The sequence below is a fragment of the Maylandia zebra genome, linkage group LG19, assembly GCF_041146795.1.
Source record: "Maylandia zebra isolate NMK-2024a linkage group LG19, Mzebra_GT3a, whole genome shotgun sequence".
NCBI classification, from domain to species: Eukaryota; Metazoa; Chordata; class Actinopteri; order Cichliformes; family Cichlidae; genus Maylandia; species Maylandia zebra.
In genome coordinates this window covers 30,012,105-30,039,128 of record NC_135185.1, presented here as the reverse complement: position 1 = coordinate 30,039,128, position 27,024 = coordinate 30,012,105, and the positions used below count along the sequence as shown (strand labels likewise).

At 39.5% G+C, this 27,024-nt stretch overlaps 2 protein-coding genes across 2 annotated transcripts; both read left to right on the top strand.

The window, feature by feature from the left end:
• The first annotated feature begins 610 nt into the window (after window positions 1–610).
• olfm4.1 (olfactomedin 4, tandem duplicate 1) lies at window positions 611–25,541 on the top strand. Its single transcript, XM_014410219.3, has 7 exons — window positions 611–1,136; window positions 2,468–2,600; window positions 23,698–23,755; window positions 23,855–24,031; window positions 24,123–24,335; window positions 24,405–24,552; window positions 24,631–25,541. Exons 3-7 carry the CDS (start codon window positions 23,702–23,704, stop codon window positions 25,464–25,466), a joined length of 1,428 nt encoding a protein of 475 aa, XP_014265705.1. The 5' UTR covers window positions 611–1,136; window positions 2,468–2,600; window positions 23,698–23,701; the 3' UTR covers window positions 25,467–25,541.
• On the top strand, window positions 17,621–23,695 carry lrrc74a (leucine rich repeat containing 74A). Its single transcript, XM_076877387.1, has 12 exons — window positions 17,621–18,354; window positions 18,442–18,515; window positions 18,619–18,656; window positions 18,867–18,975; window positions 19,089–19,170; window positions 19,262–19,347; window positions 19,416–19,610; window positions 19,697–19,792; window positions 20,598–20,741; window positions 20,932–21,036; window positions 21,167–21,252; window positions 22,620–23,695. Exons 1-12 carry the CDS (start codon window positions 18,180–18,182, stop codon window positions 23,227–23,229), a joined length of 1,800 nt encoding a protein of 599 aa, XP_076733502.1. The 5' UTR covers window positions 17,621–18,179; the 3' UTR covers window positions 23,230–23,695.
• Window positions 25,542–27,024: the final 1,483 nt, after the last annotated feature.

Below are 27,024 nucleotides of genomic sequence, written 5' to 3'. Positions count from 1 at the left end.
AATGAGTAATCTAATTACTATTCCTATTGTTACAACGCCGTTACAGTTACTATTTTTCAACAAACAGACGGTTGAAGCTGTGTTCAGGTTACCGCATCTTATATCAGTTGCACGGAAGTAGCTGATTTCTCAAATAATTGACTGTTGAGTTCTAACAAAAAAAGAAACAAAACCAAAGATAAATTTTCAGAAATCTGCATGAAAACTGCTCCACAGAAATACTAACAAACCTCTTCATCTTGGCTGTCTATGATTATAAGATCTCCTCCCTGCAGCTGACAGAAATCTCTGGATTCCTTCCATGTTTTGAATTCATTTGACTTCAAGGGGAAGTAGTAACATACAGAGTTCATTAAAATCCATCCTGCAGGACAGTGTTTGCAGCCATCGCCTGTTTCCAAAAAATAATACCACCTTTATAAAAAATTATGAAATAAATCATTATGCTTTTACAATTTTATCATATACAGAAACAATGAAACCGGTCTTACTAAGCATTGATAAGATAAGAGATAAGATAAGATAGAACTTTATTAATCCCTCGGGTGGGTTCCTCTGGGAAATTCGATTTCCAAAAAAGCACAGCACCGACAGAAGTTACAAAGTTATACACACACACATATATATAAATACAGAGACAATATAAATAAAATATACGAAGGGGATAAATAGAATAAATAGGAATAAAAATAAAAATACAAGTGAATTGCACATTTCAAGTATTGAGTCTATTGCACCGTTGACTATTTACAAAAGTATTGCACAAAAGGTATTGCACAGTGAGGTGAAGAGGCACTACAGCTTAGTTGTTCCCTCCTTTGTCCTCCTGTTTCCCCTCCCTCTCCCCTCCAGAGAGGAGTTAAACAGTCTGATGGCGTGTGGGACAAAGGAGTTTTTAAGTCTGTTAGTTCTTGTCTTGGAGAGAAGCAACCTGTCACTGAACAGACTCTTCTGGTTGTTAATGATAAGCGTGTTCTCATGGCTTCAATTTCCTTTGTAACTTTTTCCATCTGACTTTTATAGTCATTGCTTCGTTTTGTCTGGTGTTCAAGCTGGTTCAAGTTGGTTTGTGTCTGACGGCTCATCTCACTGTCCAGCTGCTTCCTGGCATCCTTCATGGTTTCCACTGCAGTCTTGTAAGTATCCTGGAGGTTGATGAGCTCTTTGCTGATGCGTTTGGTATCATCGAGCGTGAGGTGAGTGTCTGTGAGTTTGTTATCTGCAAGTGTTGAAGACTGTTACTTTTCTTATTCTTAAGTAACAATATTATAAATCAGGTGGTTTGACAACATTGTACATCATCAGTTTTATTTAGAAATGTTATTGTAGATTTCCAAGATTTGTACAAATCATTGTAGCATCAGTACAATGAATCAATAAGCAGGCTGGCAGCAAATTACTCACCTCAGTACATTTAGTCACAGACAGACACATTTTCCCTGTAACTGTGCCTTCGCTCTAACTTTTGTTGAAAATGTGATTTATTTGATGATTTTGCCTAATAGTAAACAGAAATATTTGTCTTTTTCAACATCCTTAGAAATGTTGTTCAACAGCTATCACCAAATGGAGCACTCTAAACTAGTGATGTTCGATTCGTGAACGAATCGTTCAATACTCGAGAATCACTTTACTGACTCGTGAATCATGATTCACAAGCCCAACTGACTCACTGACTCATCCCTGTTTCTGTTAGCAAACTAATTTGCTTAGTAGAAATATATCTAGCTTATAATTAAAATTACGGGGGGGAAGAAAACAACAGCCAGTTTCTTAACAAAAGCATTTCTGCTCTGAACTGGAAGAAAAAACCCTGAGTAGAAGCTCACATCAAGAAAATAGCTCCTCGGTTCACAGTAGCATCGCTCTGCTAACATGCTAACAACACATTTGAGCTACTCACCCCCTCCCTTCTGTGCTGAATCATAGAGCGAGCGAACGAATCACTCACTCACTCACCCCCTCCCTCCTGGCTCACAGCTTCTTCTTCTTCTTGGTTGGCAACCAATGTTAAGGCGCATTACCGCCCCCTGGCTCACAGCTCAGTGGACATTTAGATGAGAAAATATATATTTAACACATTTAAGGAAAATACTAATAAAATAAAAATAAACAAAATAAATGTTTATTAAGCAATTTTGATAGGAAATTGCTTAATTTTAGAAATGTTTTTGCTCTTTTATGCTCCATAAAATAGTTGGGTTGTTTTTTAGAATCATTCATCTTAGCAGTGGGATTTACATGAAAAGAGAGACAAATTAAGTTTGAGTGAAAATGTAAATTTTTTGCACTCTCTGGTCAACTGACTCAGTGAATCAAATGACTCAAAAAAACCGATTCACTTTGGTGAGCGCCTCATTAAAATCCGATTCAGTAAAAAGAATCAAATTTACCATCACTACTCTACACCCTGCACTGGAAAAAATATCCCTTACTTCACCTGTGATCACACACTTTGGTTTTCCAGTGCAAAGGCAGCTGGCAGAGGAATGGCCAAGGAAAGGAAAGACCTCACTGAGCGAAAAAGATGAGGAAAGCTGGTGATGATTCAGTGCAGCTGGTCTCAGGGGATGAAGAAAAAGCCTGATCAACTTAGCAAGGTGAGTTTAATGTTATGATTTATTTTATTTTTTGATGGTATGTTCAATGTATGTTACTTGAATTATACAATGCTCAAGTCATTTTCCACCTCAAGTTTCTCAATATTAAACCTTGTAGTAGGGGTGGGCGATAGAAACGATATAAATTTGGCCAACGATAGCGACTTTGACGCTCTATCCGATAGCGCATGTTGATGATGTCATCAAGCTGCGCCTGTTTTGGTCGAAAGCATAGCTGCAGCTAAAACCATTATCATCTGCAAATTATGCTGGGCGACAGTCATAGCAAAGAGATGAAGCACTTTTGAAATATGGGGAAAGCCAAAAACTGCGCTTCCTCCACTTCCGTAACATTGATTCATTAATGTTGAATTCTCTCGCAGCTGTTCTGTTCCCATGTTGTTGCAGTATATGAATGACTAACCTCGTATTGTGGATGAATAATCTCAGTTGTTCTCCTGACTGAAGTTTGGCCCGTGTACAGCATCCTGCTATGCGATTGCATTTGTCCCTGACCACCAGAATCCCTCACGTTAACTTTTATCGAGTGGAAAAAAGTTGGCGTTCATCCTCCAGCTTCACTGTGCTAATGTTATGCTAACATAGCTGTGTCGCTAGCAATCACGTAGCACATCATTATATAGCAGGTAGTCCAACTTCAGTAACCCTGCAAACGCCACTGCTGTTTAGTTTTCTGTCTTCATTTATGTTGGAAGTGGCAGCAGAGCTGTACGTTTTAATTAGCTTCAAAAATCTCTGTCAGAACATGCTATGAAATGTTTAGGTGGAAACTAGCGAGCTAACTTCCTGTTAACTTCTAACTCCTTTAAATTTAATAAATTCTGTTTTCATGGATGCCTGGATGTTAAACTTAATTGTTACACCCGATAAAGCAGCAACGCTGATGATTTTATTAAAGATGGAAGAATTTAGACCGTTTTTAACTCTCAGTGTTCGTTTGACTTTGGGACCCGAAGGGAAGGAGTTTTGGACCCAGATTACTCCACGAAGCTCCTCACTACAGCAGCCGTAATGCTCTGACGATCCATCAAGCAGTGCGGCTTGCCAAAGTTGTACTAAAACATTTTTAACCGATTTCTGCACGCAGAAATCGGTTCGTGGTCAGTAAGCACAACCAGAATTCATACATAAGGCGCACTCTCGATTTTTGAGAAAATTAAAGGATTTTTTGTGTGGTTATACAGAAGAAAAGAATATATATCGTGATATATATCGTTACCGCACATGCTTGAAATTATATCGCCCAGCCCTACCTTGTAGCTTTATTTATTTTATTTTTGGCTTAAAAGTAAACAAGAGCAACAAAAAAAACCCTAACTTTTAACTTTTAAACATAAATTCATGTGAAAACAACAGCCATTCCGTTAACCTGATTACAGTCTTACTTTGTTAAATATAGTGAAACTGTATAAAATAATACGGTATCATACCTAAAAAGTTGAATATTACGGTAAAATACTGGCAGCTGTGGTTGCCAGAATTTCACCGTGGAAAATATAGTGATAATGCAGAATACATAACGGTATATTTGTTGATAAATGTAAAATTCACAGTGAACTTTGGTTTTTGTACAATTATTACATTGAAATAAAAAACTATTATAAAGTAAACCAGTTTAAATACATTTTAATAAGCTTGTTTACCGTCTCCTATTGACAAAGCACAGAAGAACTGTATAATACAAAACATGCCTTTTTATTCAAAAGTTCATATTTACACGAAATTATTGGCAGCTGTTGCAGCCAGAATGTGGTCTAAAAAGATTAAGGTCCAACAAATGAGGTAATAAACACAATAGGGCTAATAGGCATAAAACTTACATTCTTTGACTTTTTGTCATAATTTGCTAGAAACATTAATAAAAACCAGTAGAGACAATGATTAAATTAAACAGTTAATATCCATCCATCCGCTTATCCTTTTTCAGGGTTGTGCTGGAGCCTATCCCAGCTTTCATAGGGCGAGAGGCGGAGTACACCCTGGACAGGTTGCCAGTCTGTCACAGGGCTAACACACAGGGACAGACAACCATTCGCACTCACATTTACACCTATGCAATTTGGATTAATCAATTAACCATGCAAACACCACAAAGAAAGACCCCGGCCTGATGGTGGAATTGAACTCAGGACCTTCTTGCTGTGCAGCAACAGTGCTAACCACCGTGCCACCATGCTGCCCTAAACAGTTTATATTTAATAATCAAATTAATGACTAAAAAGGCACTGATCTAATTAATATCAAACTTAATACAACCAAAAACAAATAAGTACATAATAAACAGTCAAACAAAATTTAAAACACTTGATACTTGCAGTGGTTGGCAAAGTTTCTTTTTCTCCAGATTGATAGTAGAGGGCTTTCAAAACAGTCTCTGACGGTGTCTGAGGAACTGGAACAGGTTTTGGATCCAATGTGCTGGAGCACTTGCATGTTGTTCTTCAGATGCTCGGTGTACATTAGCGTTCTTTCCTTGCAGTCTGAAAGCAAATACAAAGCACAATAAAGCAAACTGCCCATTTCAAAAGCAAATATACAATCTTACATCTAATAGAGCTGACACAATTAATCGTGTAATGATTTACAATTGTGATGCATTGCAATGCGGACATAAAGCATTCTTAATCCATTCAGAAGAAACTAATTGATTATTAAATACGGCCCCGATCAAAAGTTTAAGACCACTTGAAAAATGGCAAAAAATCATCTTTTGCATGGCTGGATCTTAACAAGGTTCCAACAACATGCAACAAGCAGAAATGGGAGTGAGACAAAACATTTAACTTACATTTCACAAACTTAAACTGGGACAGGCTGTTTTACAGCTGATCAAATGTTTAGGACCACTTGCCTTTAAAAGGCCAAATCTGTGCAAAACTGTGGATTCATTGTCATTTTCTGTCAGGTAGTCAGACTGTCAGGATGTTCTGATGGCAAAAGCAAAGAAAAATTTCCTTTTTGAACATGGTCGACTTGTTGAACTGCATAAGTAGGGTCGCTCACAGCGCGCCATCGCTGCTGAGGTGGGATGCATTTAAGACGGTCATTTCCTAACTAATCCCGGGGGTTATGGAACAAAAACGTGAAGTGGAAGACCTAAAAAATCCTCAACCCAAATTAAGGCCATTAGTGGTGAAGAGCTTCAAAAAAAAATTCTCTGATGAGAAAAAAATATAACCTTTTTTTTTCTCCTGTAAAAAAATGCAACCTTGATGGTCCTGATGGCTTCCAACCTTACTGGCATGACAAGCACATCCCACCTGAGATGTTTTCTACGCCCTACAGACGAGGGGGTGCCACAATGGTTGGGGAGATGCTTTTTCCTTCAGTGGAACAATGGAGCTTCAGGAGGTGCAGGAGTGTCCAAAGGCTGCTGGCTATGTCCAGATGATACAGAGAGCATTCCTCATGACTGAGGGCCCTCATCTGTGTGGTAACGACTGGGTGTTTCAACAGGACAACGCTACGGTACACAATGCCCGTAGGACAAGGGACTTCTTCCAGGAGAATAACATCACTCTTTTGGACCATCCTGCGTCTTTCCCTGATCTAAATCCAACTGAGAATGGACAACAGTTCCAGACAGTAGACACCCTTCGTGTGGCCGTCTTCACCACTTGGAGAAATGTTCCCACTCACCTCATGGAAACGCTTGCATGAAGTGATCAACAATAACAGCGGACCAATTAATTATTGAGTTCACGTTTGGAACTTTCTGTTTTGGGGGTTTACCCATGTTTTTTGGAGGTGTGGTCCTAAACTTTTGATCAGCTGTAAAACAGCCTTGTAAGAGCCAAAGTCAATGTTTATGTTTTTCCTTTTTTGTTTTGGTGGCACAGGTGTATAGCTTTACCTGCGTCTCAGGTGATGGTGTGTGGGTGTGGTCACAGTCTATTTACCTGAGGTCGGTGTTCGCAGCAGGTGTGTTGGGTGAGTGGTTTGTGGGCAAACTTTTCTGTTGACCGTCATTTTCTGGCACACCAGTTAATCCATGCGCTAGTTGGAAATTGATTGAAAGCGCAAATGTTTGTTCTTGTTTTGTTCTTAAAATAAATGCGCAAAGTACAAGTTCGACTCATTATGGATTATTGGAGGCGCGTCACAGGGACACAACCAACTCAGCCGGCCGCGGCTTTATTTACGGATGAAAGTCGCAACATTTAGTCAACAGAAAACCTTGTCTTTTATTGCACGCATCAAAACAATGAAGAGGATTTTTGGATATACGTTTTGGAGTCACGGAGCTGTCAGATGAGTGGACGCAGTTCTCAAATGAGTAATTGGAAACGGCACCGTCACACTGGCATGGTGGAACGCAGCGCAACAGACACTTCAGAAGCGGTAGGACACGCGGATTCACTCTGTGTATTATTGGATGTTTTGAACACAGTTTGTAAGTGTCATCGCTTGTCCATTGGGGACATTGGTTTGATCTGCGTTGTGTGCGTGCGTGTGCTTGATTTGGCAAGCTGGAGGACGCTGCTCTGGTTTTGACAGCCTGTGACGCTGCTGCGCAATGGTTTACACGGAAGAAAAGTATTGGCTGTGATCTATCTGTGAAGCTGTGGAATATAATGTTGTTTTGATGCATGTGAAAAAGTGACGATGAGTGAAATAAAAGAAGCCGAACATGAACTGGAAGAAAAAAGATCTGCAAAACTGACGGCTAAAGCGCTTGCTTTTAAAATGGAAACTTTGCAGAAAGAGCGAAAAGCTCATGTTAACAAGATTAAAGGGTTAACTCGTGATATTAAAGAATTGATGAACAAGGATGACAATGCAAAAGCTGTGCTGCTTAACTTGGAAAAACTGAATGATTTGTATAAAAATGCCAAAGCAGTTCATGATGCATTCATTTTATTGATTCCTAAAGATGAACAAGATGCTCATATTGACTGGTTTGGACGCATCACAAAATGTAATGATGATTTTGTTGAAGATGTGAAACAGTGGCTTCTTGAAGCTGGAAGACCTTTTATGGAAAAAGACAATGAAGCTGAGAAAGTGCCTACTGCTGTTACTTTGGATGTGCCCGTTTCTGCTGAGCCTGTTTTATCAAAGGAGACGGTTTCTTCCACAAATGATAAACATAACATCTTAACATCCCCAAAGCAGGTTAAAACAAATTCTGACATACAAGATGAAATACAGCCAGGTGACAGTGTTTCAAACGTAGGAAGCAAAAAGAGTAAAATCAGTTCTTCAAGCTCAAACTCCAGAGCATCAAGTACAACATCAGCACGAATAATGGCTGAAGCTGAAGCAGCTGCTCTGATGGTAAGGCAAAAAGTGCTTAAGGATAAACATGCCTTGGAGGAACATGAAGCACAGTTAAGGAGACAGCGGGAGCAACTGGAGCTGGAAACAAATATAGCTGCCACGGTTGCAAAAATGAAAGTACTGAAAGGCTCAAAAGGATCCAGTATTAAAAGTAAACTATCAAAAATATCAGATGGTATGGAGTCATATTTTGAAAAGGGACAGAAGGTAACTCAAGTGTTGAATACTAGTCCGGATACTCCTGTACATGAAAGGCAACATGTGCATATCTTTAGGGAGCATAATGTTGCAGACTCACAATCTCTCTTAACCATAGGCAGAGTTCCAATACAACCTCAGACTCTTTCTGAAGATCCCTTGACATATCACTCAGACATTAGAAATTCACGTGAAAATAAACATGTATCTTCTCAAATTTCTAGTCATGAAGAAGACTGTAACATCGTATCTGTCATGAGTAAGCAAAACGAACTCACTGCTTTATTAATCCAACAACATAGTCTTTCTTCATTACCTAAAAAGGAGATCCCAGTTTTTGATGGAGATCCACTTCAGTACCAGACTTTTATTAAATCGTTTGAACACAACATTGAAAGCAGAAATAAAAACCCTGGAGATTGTCTTTATTATTTGGAACAACACACAAAGGGTCAACCAAGAGAACTTGTAAGAAGTTGCCTACACATGACTTCAGAAGCAGGATTCAGAAAGGCGAAGTGTTTATTACGGCAGCATTTTGGGAATGAACATAAACTTGCCACGGCTTACATGAGCAAAGCACTTGCTTGGTCTTCAATAAAAGCAGAGGACACGAAAGCTCTTCAAGCTTACACAATATTCCTAAGAGGCTGTTGCAATGCTATGGAAGATCTCAGTTATATGCAGGAGCTTGACATGCCTGCCAACATGTTAGCTATAACAAAGAAACTTCCCTACAGGCAAAGAGATAAGTGGAGAACTGCAGTCTGTGATTTCCATGAGAAGTGTAATCGACAAGCTACATTTAAGGATCTTGTGGAGTTTTTAGAAAAACAAGTGAAGATCGCATCTGACCCAGTGTTTGGGGACATCAAGGATATCTGCACGACAAACAGAGACACAAGAAAACTTAAGTCCCAAACTCACACAAGATTCAAAGAAAGTTCTTTTGCTACCTCTGTGATGGCATCTGAAAAAGAAAATAACAAAGTTAAGGAAAAGGAAAGAATAACACAAATGAGGAGTTGCTTGTTTTGCAAAGGTGAACATACCTTAGAAAATTGTCAAGAGCTGGAAAGAAAAACGCAAAAAGACAAAATCACTTTTCTAAAAGAGAATGGAGTCTGTTTCGGATGTCTTTCTAAAGGTCACATTAGTAGAGACTGCAAAAAGCGCCTCAGGTGCAAGACGTGTGGTTTAAAGCATCCTCAAATGTTACACATCTATCAAAAGACAATGAGTAAAGAACAAGAATCAAAGGAACAAACTCAAAATCGTGCCATAGTCTCTATTCAGACCAGTGCTCTTACTGGGGCCGGTAAAGATGAATTCAAACTTTCAATCGTGCCTGTGAAAGTTAAGGCCAAGAAAGGAAATGTAACATTGTACACCTATGCATTTCTTGACCCAGGCAGCACTGCATCATTTTGTACAGTAAAGCTGATGAATAAGCTGAAAATTCATGGAAGAAGATCCAACATTCTGTTGAGAACTATGGGACAAAATAAAGTTGTTGAAACGGATATTATTGCAGATTTAGAAGTTGCTGGACTAGACGGAAATGAGTTTTGTGATCTTCCCATTCTTTATACTCAGTTCATTATGCCTGTCCATAAAGGAAACATTCCTCACCAGAACGATATACTCCGGTGGCCATATTTGAAGTCTGTACATCTGCCAGAAATTGACTCTGAAATTGATTTGCTAATTGGCTCGAATGTGCCAAAGGCTCTAGAACCACTGGATGTCATTAGAAGTGTTGGAGATGGACCGTATGCTGTTAAAACTGTCCTTGGCTGGACAGTGAACGGACCTTTGGGTGAGACTCAAACTGAAGTTCACAATCAGCCACAGATAAGTGTCAATAGAGTTTCAGTGGTGAAACTTGATGAGCTGTAGAATCAGCAGTTTAAAACTGATTTTCCAGAGTGTGCCAGAGATGAGAAAGAACCTTCTAAGGAAGACCAACAGTTTTTGGATAAAGTTTCCAATACTGCTAAGATACATAATGGTCATTATTATATTGGACTCCCATTGAAAGACTTAAAGGTCTGCATGCCAGATAATAAAAGTGTTGCTGAACAACGCCTTCAGAATCTGAAGAAAAGACTTATGAAGAACGCTACTTTTCTGCAGGACTATAACAGCTTTATGTCAGACATGATCTCTGAAGGTTATGCAGAAAAGGTACCAGAAGACAACTTAGAACGGACAGATGGCAGGAAATGGTATTTGCCGCACCATGGTGTTCTGCATCCGCAAAAGAAAACCCTTAGAGTGGTGTTTGACTGTGGAGTCAAGTATCAAGGAGTGTCGCTAAATAGCAAGCTCTTACAAGGTCCAGACTTGACCAGCACGTTAATTGGAGTTCTGACAAGATTTCGTAAAGAACCTGTTGTCATTGCTGCAGACATTAAGGCCATGTTTCACCAGGTTAAAATACCAGAGGAGGATCGAGATATGTTGAGATTCCTTTGGTGGCCCAACGGAGATTACACTCAAGCCATGGTTGAATACAGGATGACAGTACATGTTTTTGGAGCAACTTCATCTCCAAGTTGTGCAAATTTTGCACTAAGGAAATGTGCTGAAGATCATAAACAACAGTTTAGCCTTCAAGCCGTGGATGCAATGTTGAACAACTTTTACGTCGACGATTGTCTCGTCTCAGCAGCCACAGAAGAGGATGCGATCGATCTCTATCATGAACTCTGTGCCATATGCTTGAAAGGAGGCTTTCCACTGAACAAATGGATAAGTAACAGTCGTAATGTGTTGGCTGTAATACCTGAAAGTAACAGAGCAAACAAAATAAAGGATCTAGACTTGATCAGTGATGAACTTCCGGTGGAAAGAGTTTTGGGCGTTCAATGGTGTGTGGAGTCTGACGTTTTCAAGTTCAGAATCACTCTAAGAGATCGACCTTTGACAAGACGTGGCATCCTTTCTGTAGTCAGCTCTGTTTATGACCCCCTAGGAATGTTGGCACCAGTAATCTTAACTGCTAAAAAGATTCTGCAAAATCTGTGTCGAAAAAAGATTGGATGGGATGATGCATTACCTGATGCGGTTATACAAGAATGGACTATTTGGATGCAAGAGCTCTACAAGCTGGAGGAGTTCAAGGTTGATCGTTGTTTTAAAACCAACAGTTTTGGAACTGTAAAAACTGCTCAGTTGCATCATTTCGCAGATGCATCTGAGGACAGCTATGGAACAGTGACTTATTTGTTACTAAAGAATGAACGAGACCAGGCACACTGTGCATTCATTATGGGAAAGGCACGTGTTGCTCCTTTAAAACCAGTTACAATCCCTCGAATGGAGTTAACTGCTGCCACCTTAGCAAGCAGAATGGATGTAATGTGGAAGAAGGAGCTGCAGATGGAACTGAAGGACTCAGTATTTTGGACTGACAGCACCTCTGTACTGAAATATATCAACAATAAAACAACAAGGTTCCGCACTTTCGTCGCCAACAGAGTTTCTGAGATTGTTAAAGTTTCAAATCCTCAACAATGGAGATATGTGGACACGGATAACAATCCAGCAGATTTGGCTTCTCGAGGTTTAACAGTACAATCCTTTTTGAAAAATAAACAAACTTGGCTCTCTGGACCTCCATTTCTTCTACTATCACAAGAGGAGTGGCCTCAGAATCCTGATGAAGTGAAACAACTTTCATCAAGCGATGCAGAAATTAAAACGACAGTGAATGCTGTTCAGACGTCACAAGAAATGGATCCGGTTTCTCACTTCATTCAGTATTTTTCATCCTGGACTCGGTTGAAGCGTGCAGTAGCATGGATTCTGAGAGTTAAAAAACTGCTTCTGCATTACAGTAGACGAAAACTACAGAGTAAACATGATCCTGAACAAAATCTTGAACTTCAAATGAAGAAACACTGTCTGGACACCAGCAGTCTCAAAGTTAAGGAGCTGATTAGGGCTGAAATGGCTATAATCTCCTTTTGTCAAAGGAAGTGGTTTGCTGATGAAATCTCCTGTTTAACAAAAGGATCGAATGTTAAGAGAACCAGTCACATTTATAAACTTACTCCCATCCTGGAAGAAGGTGTGTTGAGAGTTGGTGGACGACTCAGTAGAACTGCAATGCCAGAAGAGAGAAAACATCCTGTTATTCTGGCCAAAGACTTCCACATTTCTAACCTAATCCTTCAACATGTCCATGAAGCAGTGGGTCATGGAGGTCGTAACCACATGTTATCTAAACTGCGTCAAAAATACTGGATTCCAGGTGTCACAGTACCTATAAGAAAAATTGTGGCTAAATGCATTGTGTGTCGGCGCGTAAATGCCCCACCAGGACAACAACAAATGGCAGACCTGCCCCTACACAGAGTAACTCCTGATGAACCACCATTCACGTATGTCGGAGTGGACTATTTCGGACCGTTTCTAGTGAAACGTGGAAGGACTACTGTAAAATGCTATGGTGTGATATTCACATGTTTAGCGTCAAGAGCCATTCATATTGAAACGGCATCATCACTGGACACAGACTCTTTTATCAATGCCCTTCATCGCTTTATTGCTAGACGTGGTCAAGTAAAAGAACTGCGATCTGACAACGGCACCAACTTTGTGGGATCCCATCGTGAGCTGAAGGAAATGATAGCAGATTGGAATCAATGCCGTATACACAATACCCTTCTTCAAAAGGGCATTAAATGGACTTTCCATCCCCCAGCTGGCTCACATCATGGAGGTGTATGGGAAAGACTTATAAGATCTGTGAGAAAGATTCTTAATTCCACCTTAAGTGTACAAAGTCTTGATGAAGAGAGCCTCAGGACTGTTTTATGTGAAGCTGAAGCTATTTTGAATGGTCGTCCTATTACAAAGGCTTCTACAGATCCAAATGACCTTGAAGCACTTACTCCAAACCACCTGTTGCTTCTTAAGACTGCACCATCATTACCACCAGGATGTTTTCAAAAAGATGACATATATGCTCGTCGCAGATGGAAACAAGTCCAATATATGTCAGATTTATTCTGGAAAAGGTGGATTAAAGAATATCTTCCACAACTGCAACAAAGACAGAAATGGTGCAACCCAAAACGAAACTTCATGCCAGGAGACATTGTGATCATTGTTGATGATTCCGCACCACGGAATTCCTGGATAACTGGAAAAATAGAAGAGACAATCCAGGACAAAAGGGGATTTGTTCGTCATCTTCGGATCAAGACAAAGACTGGATTCCTAAACAGACCTATAAATAAAGTCTGTCTTTTGCAGGAAACAGAGAATATTTAACATATTGGACTGACTGGATAATCTTTAAGTGACCTACTCCTTTTATTTATGGGTTATTAACTTCACAGATGGTGAACCACAAGTAGTAGTACTGATGCATGTTGCACTAAAGGGTGATTGACATGTTTTATGAACAAGCAAATGATGTAAGACTTGATTATTTTGTAATTATTATTTAAAAGATAATAATTAGGGGCCGGTATTGTAAGAGCCAAAGTCAATGTTTATGTTTTTCCTTTTTTGTTTTGGTGGCACAGGTGTATAGCTTTACCTGCGTCTCAGGTGATGGTGTGTGGGTGTGGTCACAGTCTATTTACCTGAGGTCGGTGTTCGCAGCAGGTGTGTTGGGTGAGTGGTTTGTGGGCAAACTTTTCTGTTGACCGTCATTTTCTGGCACACCAGTTAATCCATGCGCTAGTTGGAAATTGATTGAAAGCGCAAATGTTTGTTCTTGTTTTGTTCTTAAAATAAATGCGCAAAGTACAAGTTCGACTCATTATGGATTATTGGAGGCGCGTCACAGGGACACAACCAACTCAGCCGGCTTTATTTACGGATGAAAGTCGCAACAAGCCTGTTTCAGTTTAAGCGTTGTTTTTAATAAATTGCATGCTCAAAAAATGTTTTGCCTTACTCCTATTTCTTCTTGTTGCATGCATGTTGAAGCTTTACTTGGAACCTTGTTAAGATCCAACCATGCAAAATATGATTTTTTGCCATTTTTCAAATGATCTAAAACTTTTGATCAGGACTGCTGTTATTTTTAGGTTGTACAATTTGTTTTCGTCAGCCACATACATCACAGTGGACCAACACGTGCAGTCTGTGTTCAGACAAGTTTTGAGCAATAAAAAAAAAGTAGCTTATATGTAACCTCCTTTATTTGTTGATGAAAAGAAAAAACTGAAATGAAGTTATCATGATGCATTGGGAAAAATATATATTTTTCGGGGCAAAATGTCTTTAGTTTTCTAATAAAATCTCTGTTACTGAGCCTCACAGGTCCTTTTCTTCTGCTGTTGTGCATCACATGCCAGCAGTGCCTTCGCACATGCGCGATTTATTTGCAGTCTGGATGCAGTGGGGTAAAAGTCATCTGTTCCATCTTCCACTCTGTCACCAATTATGAGAGGCAACAGCCTTAAAAAGTTCCAGTTTTGTTTGTGCTGAGAATTTGTTGAGGACTGACCTCACACGGCTTTGAAGAGGTACCAGAGTCAGAGTATTTAAACTGTTTAATGCTCCAATTCAGAATGGAGTAGGCGAACCATTCTTTTTCTTCACAAAAAAATTTAAGAAACAGCACAACATCATATGACAAAATGCCATAAAAATCTTGTGTCCTAATCAAAATGGCAAACCTGGCTGACAGATGTGAAAATATTTTAAACAGTTGAAAACTGACTCAAACTTTACTCCTCCTATATCTGGTGTACCTTCAGTCTTGAGGTGTTCAGCAGGAGAGTTGTACATCTCTGTGGTGCATTCTGCTCCGCACTGATTTGGACCACCCTGAAAAACAGATTGCATCATTAAACAATATCTACAGAAATGATGTGTACGACTAAAGCAGAAGCCACCAGTGCAATGTGAGCCCAAATTATCTACAGCATACAAAACATGGTCCCTTTAACTACAGTTTTATCTATTTATTTCCATAACCTAAAGGATTAACAACTTCAAAGGCATCTTGGTATAGCAGTAGTTTGAAACATAATGGATTTTGGTTTAAAAAAAAAAAAAAAGAACTACTTTGAATATCTTACCATCTCTAATGTCACACAGTACATCTGATGAAGACTCAGCTGATTGCTCACCTGTTACACATATGTGGATCCCTTGACCGCCTCACAAAGCTTGGAAATACCCTCATCAGATAATGTTGTTTCAGTTTTAAGACATGTAGTGAACTTATTCAGAGTATATGACTGACCCAACTCATATATTTTTTTAAAATTTCCTCATCGATCTTTTATTCTAATAAACCCGAATTACGGGAACACCTTTAGATCTGTTCAGTTTTATTTATTTTATTTTTATTTTATTTTCATTTAGCACCGCTTAACTGTCAAAAACTCATCTCTATTGCTTCAAATTGCAAGGTAGAGGTCCTACAGTGTTAATCTAGGATAAATGTTGTCTCGGCTTCATTGATGACATAAATGCCATTTGGTATTTGGCCAGAAGTGACTCTAGACATGATTCGACAGACAAGAATTTAAACCACAACTTAACAATTTGGCTGATGCAAAGAACCACGAGGCAGTGATTCCAGCTTAAATGTATTCTGGATATTGTTAAATATTCTTACATTTTTTGTTAATGTTTGCCAGGTATCCTGTTTAATATTCCCTTTTCCCCTGTGTGTTTTGTTCAGTTTTGGTTCCCCTGTCTCTTTAATCTGTGATTAGTTTCAGCTGTCTTCCCACCTGTTGTTCCATTGCCAGCTACATCTGTGTCAGTCTCCCTTTATCCTTTGTTGTGTGTTTTGAGGCCTATGTTCACCTCCAAAACCCAATAGAGAAGCCTCTGTTTCACAACCAGTAGATTAGAAGCTTTTATACGGTATTTAATTTTTAAATGAACAATTTTATTCTGAATAAACATGAAAAAGATTATTGTTTCATTGTATTTAAGTAACTATCATGGTCCTGAGTCTGCACACGCAGTGGTTTTGTTTTGATTATTTTTCTCGTGTTCTAGTTTTATTCTGATTTTGTATTCTGTCTGGAAACTTCCTGTTTTACTTTGTAGATCCGTGTGTGACTTAACTGTGTTTAGCTTGTGTTTCCCCGTCATCTTGTGATTAGGATCAGCTGTGCTTCCCCCCTCTGTGTCATTTCCTAATTACCTTGTGTGTGTGTGTGTGTGTGTGTGTGTGTGTGTGTGTGTGTGTGTGTGTGTGTGTGTATAGCCTGGGTGTCGGTCTGTGCTCATCGCCGGTTCGTCTGTGTTATTTTAGTGTTTCTCCGTGTCTCTCTGTTTTCTGTTTCTCGCCTCATGTCTTCCCTTTGTGTTATGTTTTTAGGTCAGCTTACTGGCTTTCCCAGTTCAGTTTACTTTGTAATTCTCATCACTGCTTTGTGTCTGCAACTTGAGTCCTCCTTCTGCAAACAGCTATCCCAGCCGTGACAAACTCCTTAAAACGCATATATTTGTATATGAAAAAAAAAAAATAGCCTCCTGAGATTCGACGCCCTCAAAAATAATACATTTGGACTTTTCTTCACCATATTCACTCAATAACATTTTAATTAATTTAGGGTTTTTTGTTTGCATTTTATTAAACAATAAAGGTTTCATTGTTTGCATGTTTTTTAAACACATGTATTTAACAAAGTAACAAGTTCCTGTTCAAAAATAAAGATTCATTTTTAGCATAATGAAGACAGCTGCACTCTGCAGCCTGGCGTGGGCTGAAACACAATGCTAGGTTACTGTTGTTATTTAATGGTCCATTTGGTGCCAAATTCAGGATGTAGAAGTTACAGCTTCAACCACTAGTAAAGCTTTCACTTGCTCCTAGCAAGTTTCTAAAACTTTGTGCCTTTCCCCCCCTATTCCCTTGATTATGAGCCTTTACTACGTGTTTACAGTAATCTAAAAAAAACTCATTTCTAAGCTGTTTAGAGACTACCTACACTACATGTATATTTGAACTGAAACCTGTTTCAAAGATGGATTTTCCTCCTTAAATCTTCATATAAACTGAAACTTGTGTTGACTAGTAAATTTAAACGATTAACTAAATTTCCTTCTCAGCTTGCTGTCTCATATCTGCTGGCATCTAGACCTCAGCGCTGCACTTGCCCACAGTCATTCAGAAATTGGCCAATTCTTGTGTGGAAATCCATAAATCTCTGACATAATGAATGAATCAATCCTTGTTTCTCTATCACTGGTGAATTCTTGAATAAGTGCATTTATTTCATGATTTTTTCAGCATTATAATGGCTGTGAATGCTCCATATTTTCTAGAAGGAGTAAAGCTTACATATAACACCAGTTAGTAATCATTACAGTGGAAATGCAGTCAATTTTCTTTTTGCTAAATAACTCCAGTATTGATCCAGTATTGACCCATTAAATTCTTTATATATTAACACTTCAACGGTGCAGCGACTGGTAGCTCTATCTGTTAGCATTAGCATTTGCTCATAAACATACACTTGCTTCCATCAAACTGATGGATTGTCACAATTTCAATTAAGAAGATCAAATTACATTTTGCACACGTATCATACTTTGCTTGTGACAGTCATGTGTTGAATTTTGTAAATGTGGGAGATTGTACTAATAAATAACATTGGATGAATTAAATTACAGCACACTATAACTGTAGGTTTTGCTTAGGATTGTAACCCGAGTGATGCATAAATTGTTAACGACACAAGACACACAACCTGAGGGGTAGAATTACCCGGGGCATAGTACAGGCCCCTTTCATTTCACAGGCCCTGTTCTTACCAGGCACATCACAGCCTGATGTTTGTGAGTGGGAACCGTTTCAATAAGGACAAGTTTTAAAGACAGGCCGTAATGTCGATACCGTCATTTGAGTCCCTCTGCTTAAAAGACGATGACAACTGTCCATCCCCAACTGATCTCGACAGCTTTGGCGATGAGTTTGACAAAGACTTGGAATCAGATGGTGAGCATATTAAATTCAATCATGGAATAATCCTTGAGGTTCTTGTTTAAATACTAAGTAATTTAGTAGTCATTACTATAAATCTATACATTGGTTATATTAATTTATGACTTTTATAATATGCAGGAAATAAGATCAACAAGGAGATGGACACTGCTGAGGTGTACATGCAGGCCTGCAAGCTGGTAGGTGTGGTGCCGGTCTCTTACTTTATTCGAAACCTTGACTCTCCAGCTGTGACACTCTCCCACCATGGGCTCGGACCTTTGGGATGCAAGGCACTTGCTATTGCTTTAGTGGTATGTTTAAAATCTAAGAGCTGTTAATCAATGAGGCACTTTTAAATAGAAAACTGATGATCAGGTTTTATTTAGACTGATACACAAATAAGCGCCCTGGCACTGGCAGACAATTCAATTCAAGCTGAGGGAGCCAAATACCTCATGGAGACGTTGAGGGCTAATTTCACCATTCAGCACCTGGTATGTAAGACTGCAGGTTGACCACTGGAGGGCACAAGTGTATTTCAGGTCTAAATCTGAGAGCTCTACATCAAGTTTGGTTTTAATAATAAATTTTTTGCAGGATATATCCCACAACCATCTGAAATCTGCTGGGGCTGAGTATGTGGCTAAAATGTTGCTGGACAGCATTTCGTTAAAATCTGTGAAGCTTTCAGGTAATATGCACGTGACAATGCATTTAACTTGTCAGATGTTATGTGACAGATGACTGGCATCACAAACAGTCAGCTTACATTTGTTGTGTCGGGGTTGCCTTTTTCCTGACAGGTTAGTCGAGGTTAGTTTCTGATTGGTTTGTCTATTTAACAGCGATAATTATTGTGATCTTTTTTTTCATGATTGTTTTGAATGCATTTTCTTCCCTGCAGGGAATGGATTTACTGATGATGATGCTAAATATTTTGCAGATGCTCTGTCAGTAAGTTATCAGTTATGTCCTGCTTTTTCACACATAACAACCCATTTTAGTCATTTCTATATTCATAAATTGTTCTTTTGCTACTTGCACCTGTCACATATTGTTACATTCAGACCAATTCCAGGATAAAGGTACTGGATCTGAGCCATAATGAGTTTTGTGGAAAAGGAGGGGAGCATTTGGGACAGCTGCTGGGTATGGTAAAAGGTCTTAATAGGTCTAAGACTAGTTCTTAATAGCAGTATAGATGTATTCTTTCACTGACTTGGCTTTCTTATTTCTACAGCAAACAATGAGGGCCTGGAGGTGCTGGACCTCAGCTGGAATCATCTAAGAATGAAAGGGGCTGTGGCTTTTTGCGCTGGGTTAAAAGTAGGGCTGATTAACAAAATTTGTTAGTTACTCTGTGTGCAGCATTTCATCACAGTCTTCCCATTTAGGTGAATATGATGTTAAAGCACCTTGACTTATCGTGGAACGGTTTTGGGAACGAAGGTGCTCTGGCAATGGGAGAAGCCCTCAAATTCAACACCACCCTGGTGCATCTCAACCTCAACAATAACCGCCTGACCAATGAAGGCGCCAGCATGCTGTGCAGGGGTCTTGAATTCAATGACACACTCAGAGTCCTGACGGTGGGTGGATGAAATTGCATTAGGGTAACGTATATCACAGTCATGGCTTCAAGTGAAATATCGGATAATGTCTTCTATTTCTTTAGTTGGCTTATAACTCTTTGACAGTAGAGGGCGCACTGGCTCTAGTCAACGTGGTGAAGAACTCACCTAAAACTGCCTTGGAGGAGATCAACATATGTGTGAGTGGCTGTGCATCCTGCTCTGCTCCATGTCATGACAGATTACCACAGGCTGTAGGGACAGTGCATCCACAAATCAAATTTACATATTGTTCTGCTGGCCTGTAGTCGGATTTATCCATGTGAATTGTTCTGGTGCAAATGTCCCAGTTCTTGAGTTATTGGTTGTAGAGATGTGTCTACATTTAATAGAAATTGACTTGTGATGCTCAAAGCACTCAAATAATACATCTGAAAAACCCACAGTTATGTTTCTTTCCGCAGATCAAGACCCAATTAGAGCCGAGCAATTCTTGAGCAATTCAGAGCAATTCTTGCACGACGTCCTTTTTTCTTTCTACCAAACGACATAATCTAATGTAGACATGCAGCTGGTTGATATTACACCATAGCAGAAAGCATTATCAGCGTTTACATCCTGCCAAGCTGTCACAATCACCAGGTTCTCGTCATGGGTAAATGCACACTTCCTTCTGTACAGTTATGCAGTCAGCAGGTGTTGTTTTATGGAGAAAAAATAGTAATGAAACTGCTCACAACCAGGTCATTTCTGGAAATATTCAGTGCCACTGAAACTGAGCAACTCTCATCTAAAAAGTCTATACAGAGAAACTGCACTACAGGCCAGATTTAAACATATGTAATTATAAGGGGAACTTTCTCTTTAAGCAACTCCTTTTTGCTCTGATTTCAGTTCAATTTTGTGTTCATATTAAGTCAAAGTTGTAATTTTTTCCTTTTTTTTGACATAGGAAGCAAAATGTGTGTGTGTGTGTGTATATCATGTTGTCTTTTATCTGAACAGAATGTGCTGGTAAATGAGCACTTTGTGCATCTATTGGAGGTGACGTGTCAGGAGCATCCTGGTCTGGATGTACAGTATGGAGGCGTAGGAGGCTTCATGGCTAAGAAGCCACCAAAACGTGTTGATCCAATGAAAGTCATTCAGGTCTGTCTCAGTTGGTCGAATGAGCATCTGACACATACTGCATGAATTTTATTGTGAAAATATACACAATATATCTTTATTTTTATTCTTTCTTTCTTTATTCAGAGTATATTTGCTGTTCTGATGTTTACTTATTTTGTTGGTCTGCATTTAATTATTGTCAAAATCACTTCTACCAATGCTTCTGAAGGATTATCTGGACCAACGGAAACTGCGGCTGTGGGATTTCTTTCGAAACATCGATAAAGATGGCATCATGAGAGTGTCTGTTACTGACTTCAGGAAAGCAGTTCAGGTTTTCCAAACAAACTGTGATACTGTATATGGAGCCGTGTAGAGTCAGTGCATTTCACTGAGAGTTTACTGTGATAAAGAGAGCAACTATGAAACTGATTCCCTTTTCCTCTTTTGTGTGAAACTGTAAGCAATCAAGCATTCCCTTGGACCGATACCAGATTGAGGAGCTGATTCAGAGACTTGATCGGGACAGGACAGGAATGGTGGACTACAGGTGAGCATTTCCCATACTGACTAAATATACTCACATCTGACGCTTCAATATTTACGTTACAAGGTGGAGCTTTGGCGTGTTAAAGCTTATCATTTTAACATTTTGATTGTTTTTATCTCTCGTTTACTGATAGTACAGCTGGGCATAGAGTGTCTTAGTTATGACCTGGGAATTTGCCCAGATCTTAAGTTCAACTGACCCTATCAAAACTAAGAGTAGCTGAAAACCTCTTCAAGCCTGAAAAGTTCACTCACTTGCGGCAGAAGTCTATTTGACTGGTATATTAGGATATTGGGTTGTCTCTCGCACTGGTAAAAGCTTTTTCCAAATATTCACAGATCTACTGTATATATAATTTACTACAGAAGTTGTTTTTTCTTTTTTGCAAATCTGCCTGAAAAGAAATCTGATCACATTTTTTAAGTAATCCTACTAACAGACAAACAGACAGACACACCAAACTAATCGCAGAAGCTCCACTGAAGTAGTGATAGTGTTATATATGTATAGTTATGTATAGCACAGAGAGAATCATAAGCTAAGAATAACTTGTATGGGAACTTTTCTTCCACAGTTTGGATAAAAACACATGTTAAAGAAGTCCACGTAGCTCAACATGCAAACAGATGGTAAACCATGTGGTCTATACATTCATATTTTTATATAGGTGTTTTATAAACTACGTGAAAAGTAATGATCATAGGTTTAAGAAAAAGCTAACCCTTTTCCGCAGTTGTTTAAAGCAGACCACAGATTCAGCCATCCTGACAGGCTGAGGGAGGTTGCACCAACGTTTAGAAGCTACAGTCTCAAAAACATGATCGCCTCTAGATTTAAATATGAGCATAAAATATATAAATATGACAATTATAAGACCCTGATCATATGATCAGGGAGGTTACTGCTGGAATAAGGTTAAAGCAGATCCTCATGCATACAGAAGCCTGGGTATGATGGGCTTTATACTGTATGTAATTCATCTGGGGTACAGTGAACGTGCAAAAATTCCACACACAGGTGGGTTCAAACTAGGACCATCATGCAGTGTTAACCACTGCCTCATTGTTCTGCCACACTGCACATAGATAAATACTAACATTTTGAAATTAACTCTAACTCAGCCAGTGGAATGAGAAGCTGTCAGGTCCGAACACAAGAACCTCAGTTGTCGAGATTGAAATTGAGAGAATATTAAGGACACCCAAGCAGTAATTGTAGTGACGTTGTTAGTGAGGTAGGAGAGGCTGTTCAAGTTGTTAGGCTTCACAGAAAAGTGCAGTTGTGGAGAGACAGGTAGATAATTGGTTGGCGTATGAATCTAAAAGCAGTCAGTGATGTTTATACTATAATCTGACCATTCTGTGCAGGGGACTGGCAGATACAAGGAAACAAATGATGAGGGATCACCGCCGCCAGCTTAGGAAATTTGAGTCCCGTCAGAAGAAAGAGAAGCAGAAGAGTGACCGCATTCTCAAAACCTTCCAAAGTGCTGTGGAGGCGGTGACACCTCACAGCTCCATAGTCATGTCTCCAGGAGGTGCCAAAGAAGACTCGAGTGGCCCTCAACACTTTTCCGCCACCCCTCTCAGCTCTTGGCACCACATTGTCATGTCCAACAGCAGCCGCTACTCTGTCACTAACATGAGCAACATCCACCTGCCCATGTTAAGAGGCGCCACGCCTTACCGTCCCACCAGCTCCTCCGGGATGCGTTCGTACTCCCAGCCAAACCTGTCGGCCGATTCCCCTCGCTCTGCTCCAGACAAGTCCATCTCTGCTCAGGGCGTTCGCTCAGATCCAGAGATGAGCCACAGCAAGCTAAGCCCCACTGCTAACAGCCTGACGAGATCCAGGCCCGCTCTCAATGTAAAGCAGTCAGAGGGTAAAAGTAAAGTCAAAGCCAAGAAAATGAAGAAAAAGAAACCGAAGAAGAATGCAGACAAAGCTTCAAAGAACCCTGCAGTAACGGTCAAGTGACATGAACACTGTATAATGCTGTATTACGTGATATATTATACATGTGATTTGTTTTTCCCTTGGTTATTATGTCATGCAATATTTTTAAATGAATAAATAACACATTTGATTATCAATCTTATCTAAAAATCTATATTTATTGCTTTAATAAGTTATCAGCGGTCATGTCTTCGCCACCTTGCAGTTAACGACACTGAGTGGGATGGGCCTTCTTCAGAAACATAATATTTCATCATGGTATTCGGGAATGGTGTTCTCATGCGAGCCCACACTCTTGAGGATAATTGTAAACAAACATCTGACGTTAATTTCTGTTTGCTGTAGATAAGAACGAGCATTATATCCTGGCATGTTCCTCAACTAATAATTCTGTGAACTGAGACAGGTGCTGTGTCCTCTGATATGATGGAGGAGGATCTATAAATTCAAATGATCCACCTATCTCAGTCATAACCACTCTGACTGCAGCAGAATGATCGTCACTCTGTATTTCTCAGCACTGCTGAGCTCCACGGTTGCCTGGGAGGTACGCATGGCATGAGGTAGATCAAGCGATTCATCTTTATTCTTTAAAGCTCCGTACACATTTAGGTGAGACGACTTCTTCCATCTAACTCTTTTTTAGGGAGTGAGGAGCGTGTGGAGTGAAGGGAATCCAAGAAATGAGTCCGGAGGTGGAGGTGGTGAAAGGTGCTCCTGTGACGCCTTCCTGCCCGGTTCAACTTTTCCTGTAGGTGATCTGGTGGTGATAGAGCAGACAGCAGTGGAGATCTCACATGAACTGGAGCTGGAAATGGGCAAGGTATTTAGTCACAAGGGAACGTGTGCATTAAAAGATTGCATAATTGTGACAAAAAACATTTTTGAATGTTTTTTTCCCAATTAAATTTCAGCTGGGGGAATATGAAATCAAAGTGACAGAATATGAAGAAAAGATCGTAAAACTCACAGCAAAAATTGAAAAAATGGAGGAGAATCCTGATGGCTACAGTGAAAGTGAACGGAATGAGATAAAGATTGAGATTAAACAAGTGGAGGCCTTGATTGTAGACCTGCAGCTCTCCATCAACGGCTCCACTGCTGTCCTTAAATCCCTGCGTGTACAGGTATGTCCCGAGCTGAAGGTGTTTTAAAAGCCAGCAGAAGCAGTGGAGATCCATTGTGTTATCTTTCAGATTACAGTCATGGTGGAGACCCTGAACAGGCTGGAAAAGACCTACGACAAGAATTTAATTCTGGTGACACGCCGAGAATACCTTAAGGTGCAGCTGCAACTAGAGGAGTGTGAGAGACGTCACCAGGAGCTTTTCTACCCCAACATTGGTAAGCTCACTTATACCGTCATTCCAGTTGTAATCCCTGTTTTTGTGATTACAACCTAATTTTCGTCTCCTTCTGCAGGTTCATGTGCACACACTGGTATCACCAAGCTCAGCAAACCCATAGTAAGCCAACTGAATGCCCATCTAAATGCTGGCTACAAATTTGGTGGATGGGGGAAAGATTCAAAACCTATTCCAGACAGAGAGTCCATGTACTGGTACTCTGGGTATACAAGTGCCTCCATTATTGACATCAGGTTCTACACTAACTACAAGAACCTCATTTTAAGAAACCACTTTCAGCATCACAGCTTACAAACCAGCTGGCGTGGCACAGGAACCAATTTTATCTTCCGTGACAACACTCTGTATTATCAGATCAACAGCCCGTTTGGGTTAGCTAAACTGAATTTCACCACAATGGCATATGAGTCCAGGGTGATCCCCAAGGCTAGTTCAGGCTTCTCTTATGCATACTTTTCCAGTCAGAACTTTGACTTTGCTGCCGATGAGACGGGGCTGTGGGTGACCTATGCCACACAGCAGTCTGCCGGTCGGATGGTCATTGCTAAAATAAATGAGGCGTCTTTTGGGATAGAGGAGAAAATGGAGACTAGTATCTACAAGCCGGGTGTGAGCAATGCCTTCATGGTTTGTGGCACTTTGTATGCGGTCAGGACAATCGATACCATCACTGAAGAGATATTTTACAAGTACGACACTAAAACCAAAGAGGAAACTTACATCAGTATTCCCTTTGAGAGGTTCCAAGAGAAGTACTCAAACCTGCACTACAATCCCGCTGACCAGAAGCTCTACATGTACAATGATGGCTACTATGTCCAGTATCACCTGTGGTTTAACCACACAGCTGTGGCTACGACCACCACGGCGCCACAAGTTCTTTTAACCTAAATTGAAGATCTGATATTTTCTGAAGTATCACATCATATGAATGAGCCAACTATTGTCTCATCTTGTCGAGTAATGACCTCCTAATCCTTCTTGATTGTTAATAAATGATTTCAAGCATCACACAAGTGTCATGAGTGTCTTTTTTTGTGAACTTTGAAAACTAAAACAGAATTAAAATAAAAATGGTTCTTAATTGTACCTTCAAACACTTCTATTCTACTGTAGAGGTAATATCTGTTGTTTTAGTTAGTTTGCTAACTATTAATACAATATTTGTAATTATTATAACTTCCCTGACAAATCATTGATAGGCATGTCTACAAGAGTGTGAGTCCACGGTTTCAAAACCTATATTTTTATTGTAACACCTGTACTCATTTTCCTCAATCTTGCCTCAGATGTTTGCCCTCTATTCAGTAAAATTTAAAAAGATTAAAAACAAACAAACAAAAAAAAACTAACACTGAAACTGATCCAAACTCAACTAAACATTTTCCCACAATAAAAATGAAACTCAAATGTGGAAATCCACCCTGGAAATTGAAATTATGCAGAATTAGAAACAAAATGTCAAAATGAAATAAAAATAAAACTTACTTGAACATACAAAACTATAACATCTGTGTTGACTGCAGTCATAAATGATCTAACTGAACCACTGTATGCATGTCTGCATTTAAAGTGCAATGGAATAATCATCCTGTATGTGCAGTAACTTGACTAAAAACTGCTACAGTCAGAGAATACGTCCTACCCCATTTCCAATGATGATTCCTACACGGACTCCTCTCCCACGCCTCATCCCCAATTTGCAAACCCAGCTCCTCCCATGCATTCTTCACAAAGTCAGATTTAGAATTCAAATACTCTGGAAAAACATTCACAAAACCAGAAACCAACTTGTTAGAGTTCGGGGAGCCCAGAAGGAGCTTAAAAATTGGTCCCCCCTTCTGGAAGAGATGGAAAGTTTAAAATACTCTGACGAACATAGTTTCTTATCTGTAAATATCGAAAAAATGTGACTCAGGGAGAGAGAACTTATTCTGCAATTGGGTAAATGAGACACCCAACACAGGGTTCTATTCCTGCATATAACAAACGTGATCCCACCTTGCACTGAACTTTATCGTGTTTACAAAATAAACTAGAGGGCATTCTTAGGCATATATGGGATGGAGACATTCAGACTTGATACCACATAAATAATAAAAAAAGATCAATATTTCTCACACCTGGTATTGTTTCACCTCTTGAGTCTTTGTGCAAGTCCATGTTTGTATCTCATCATGAAATCAAGTCGTCTCAAAACTTTACAGGTGTGAACGCCAAGTCTGAAGATTGTTCAAGAACTCATTCGAATTGTCATTGCAAGATTGTCCCTCAGTGTTTTTCAGTTTTTCTAATATGACAAATAGCAGGGTGTTTTTTTTTTGTGAAAACATATTTAAGAGTTCAAAAATATGTGAAATAAACAAACAAACAAACAAACAAATAAATAAAAGCCCCATAAATATGTTTGTGTGTCAAAGCAAGAAAGGCAGAAATCATTTAGTTCATA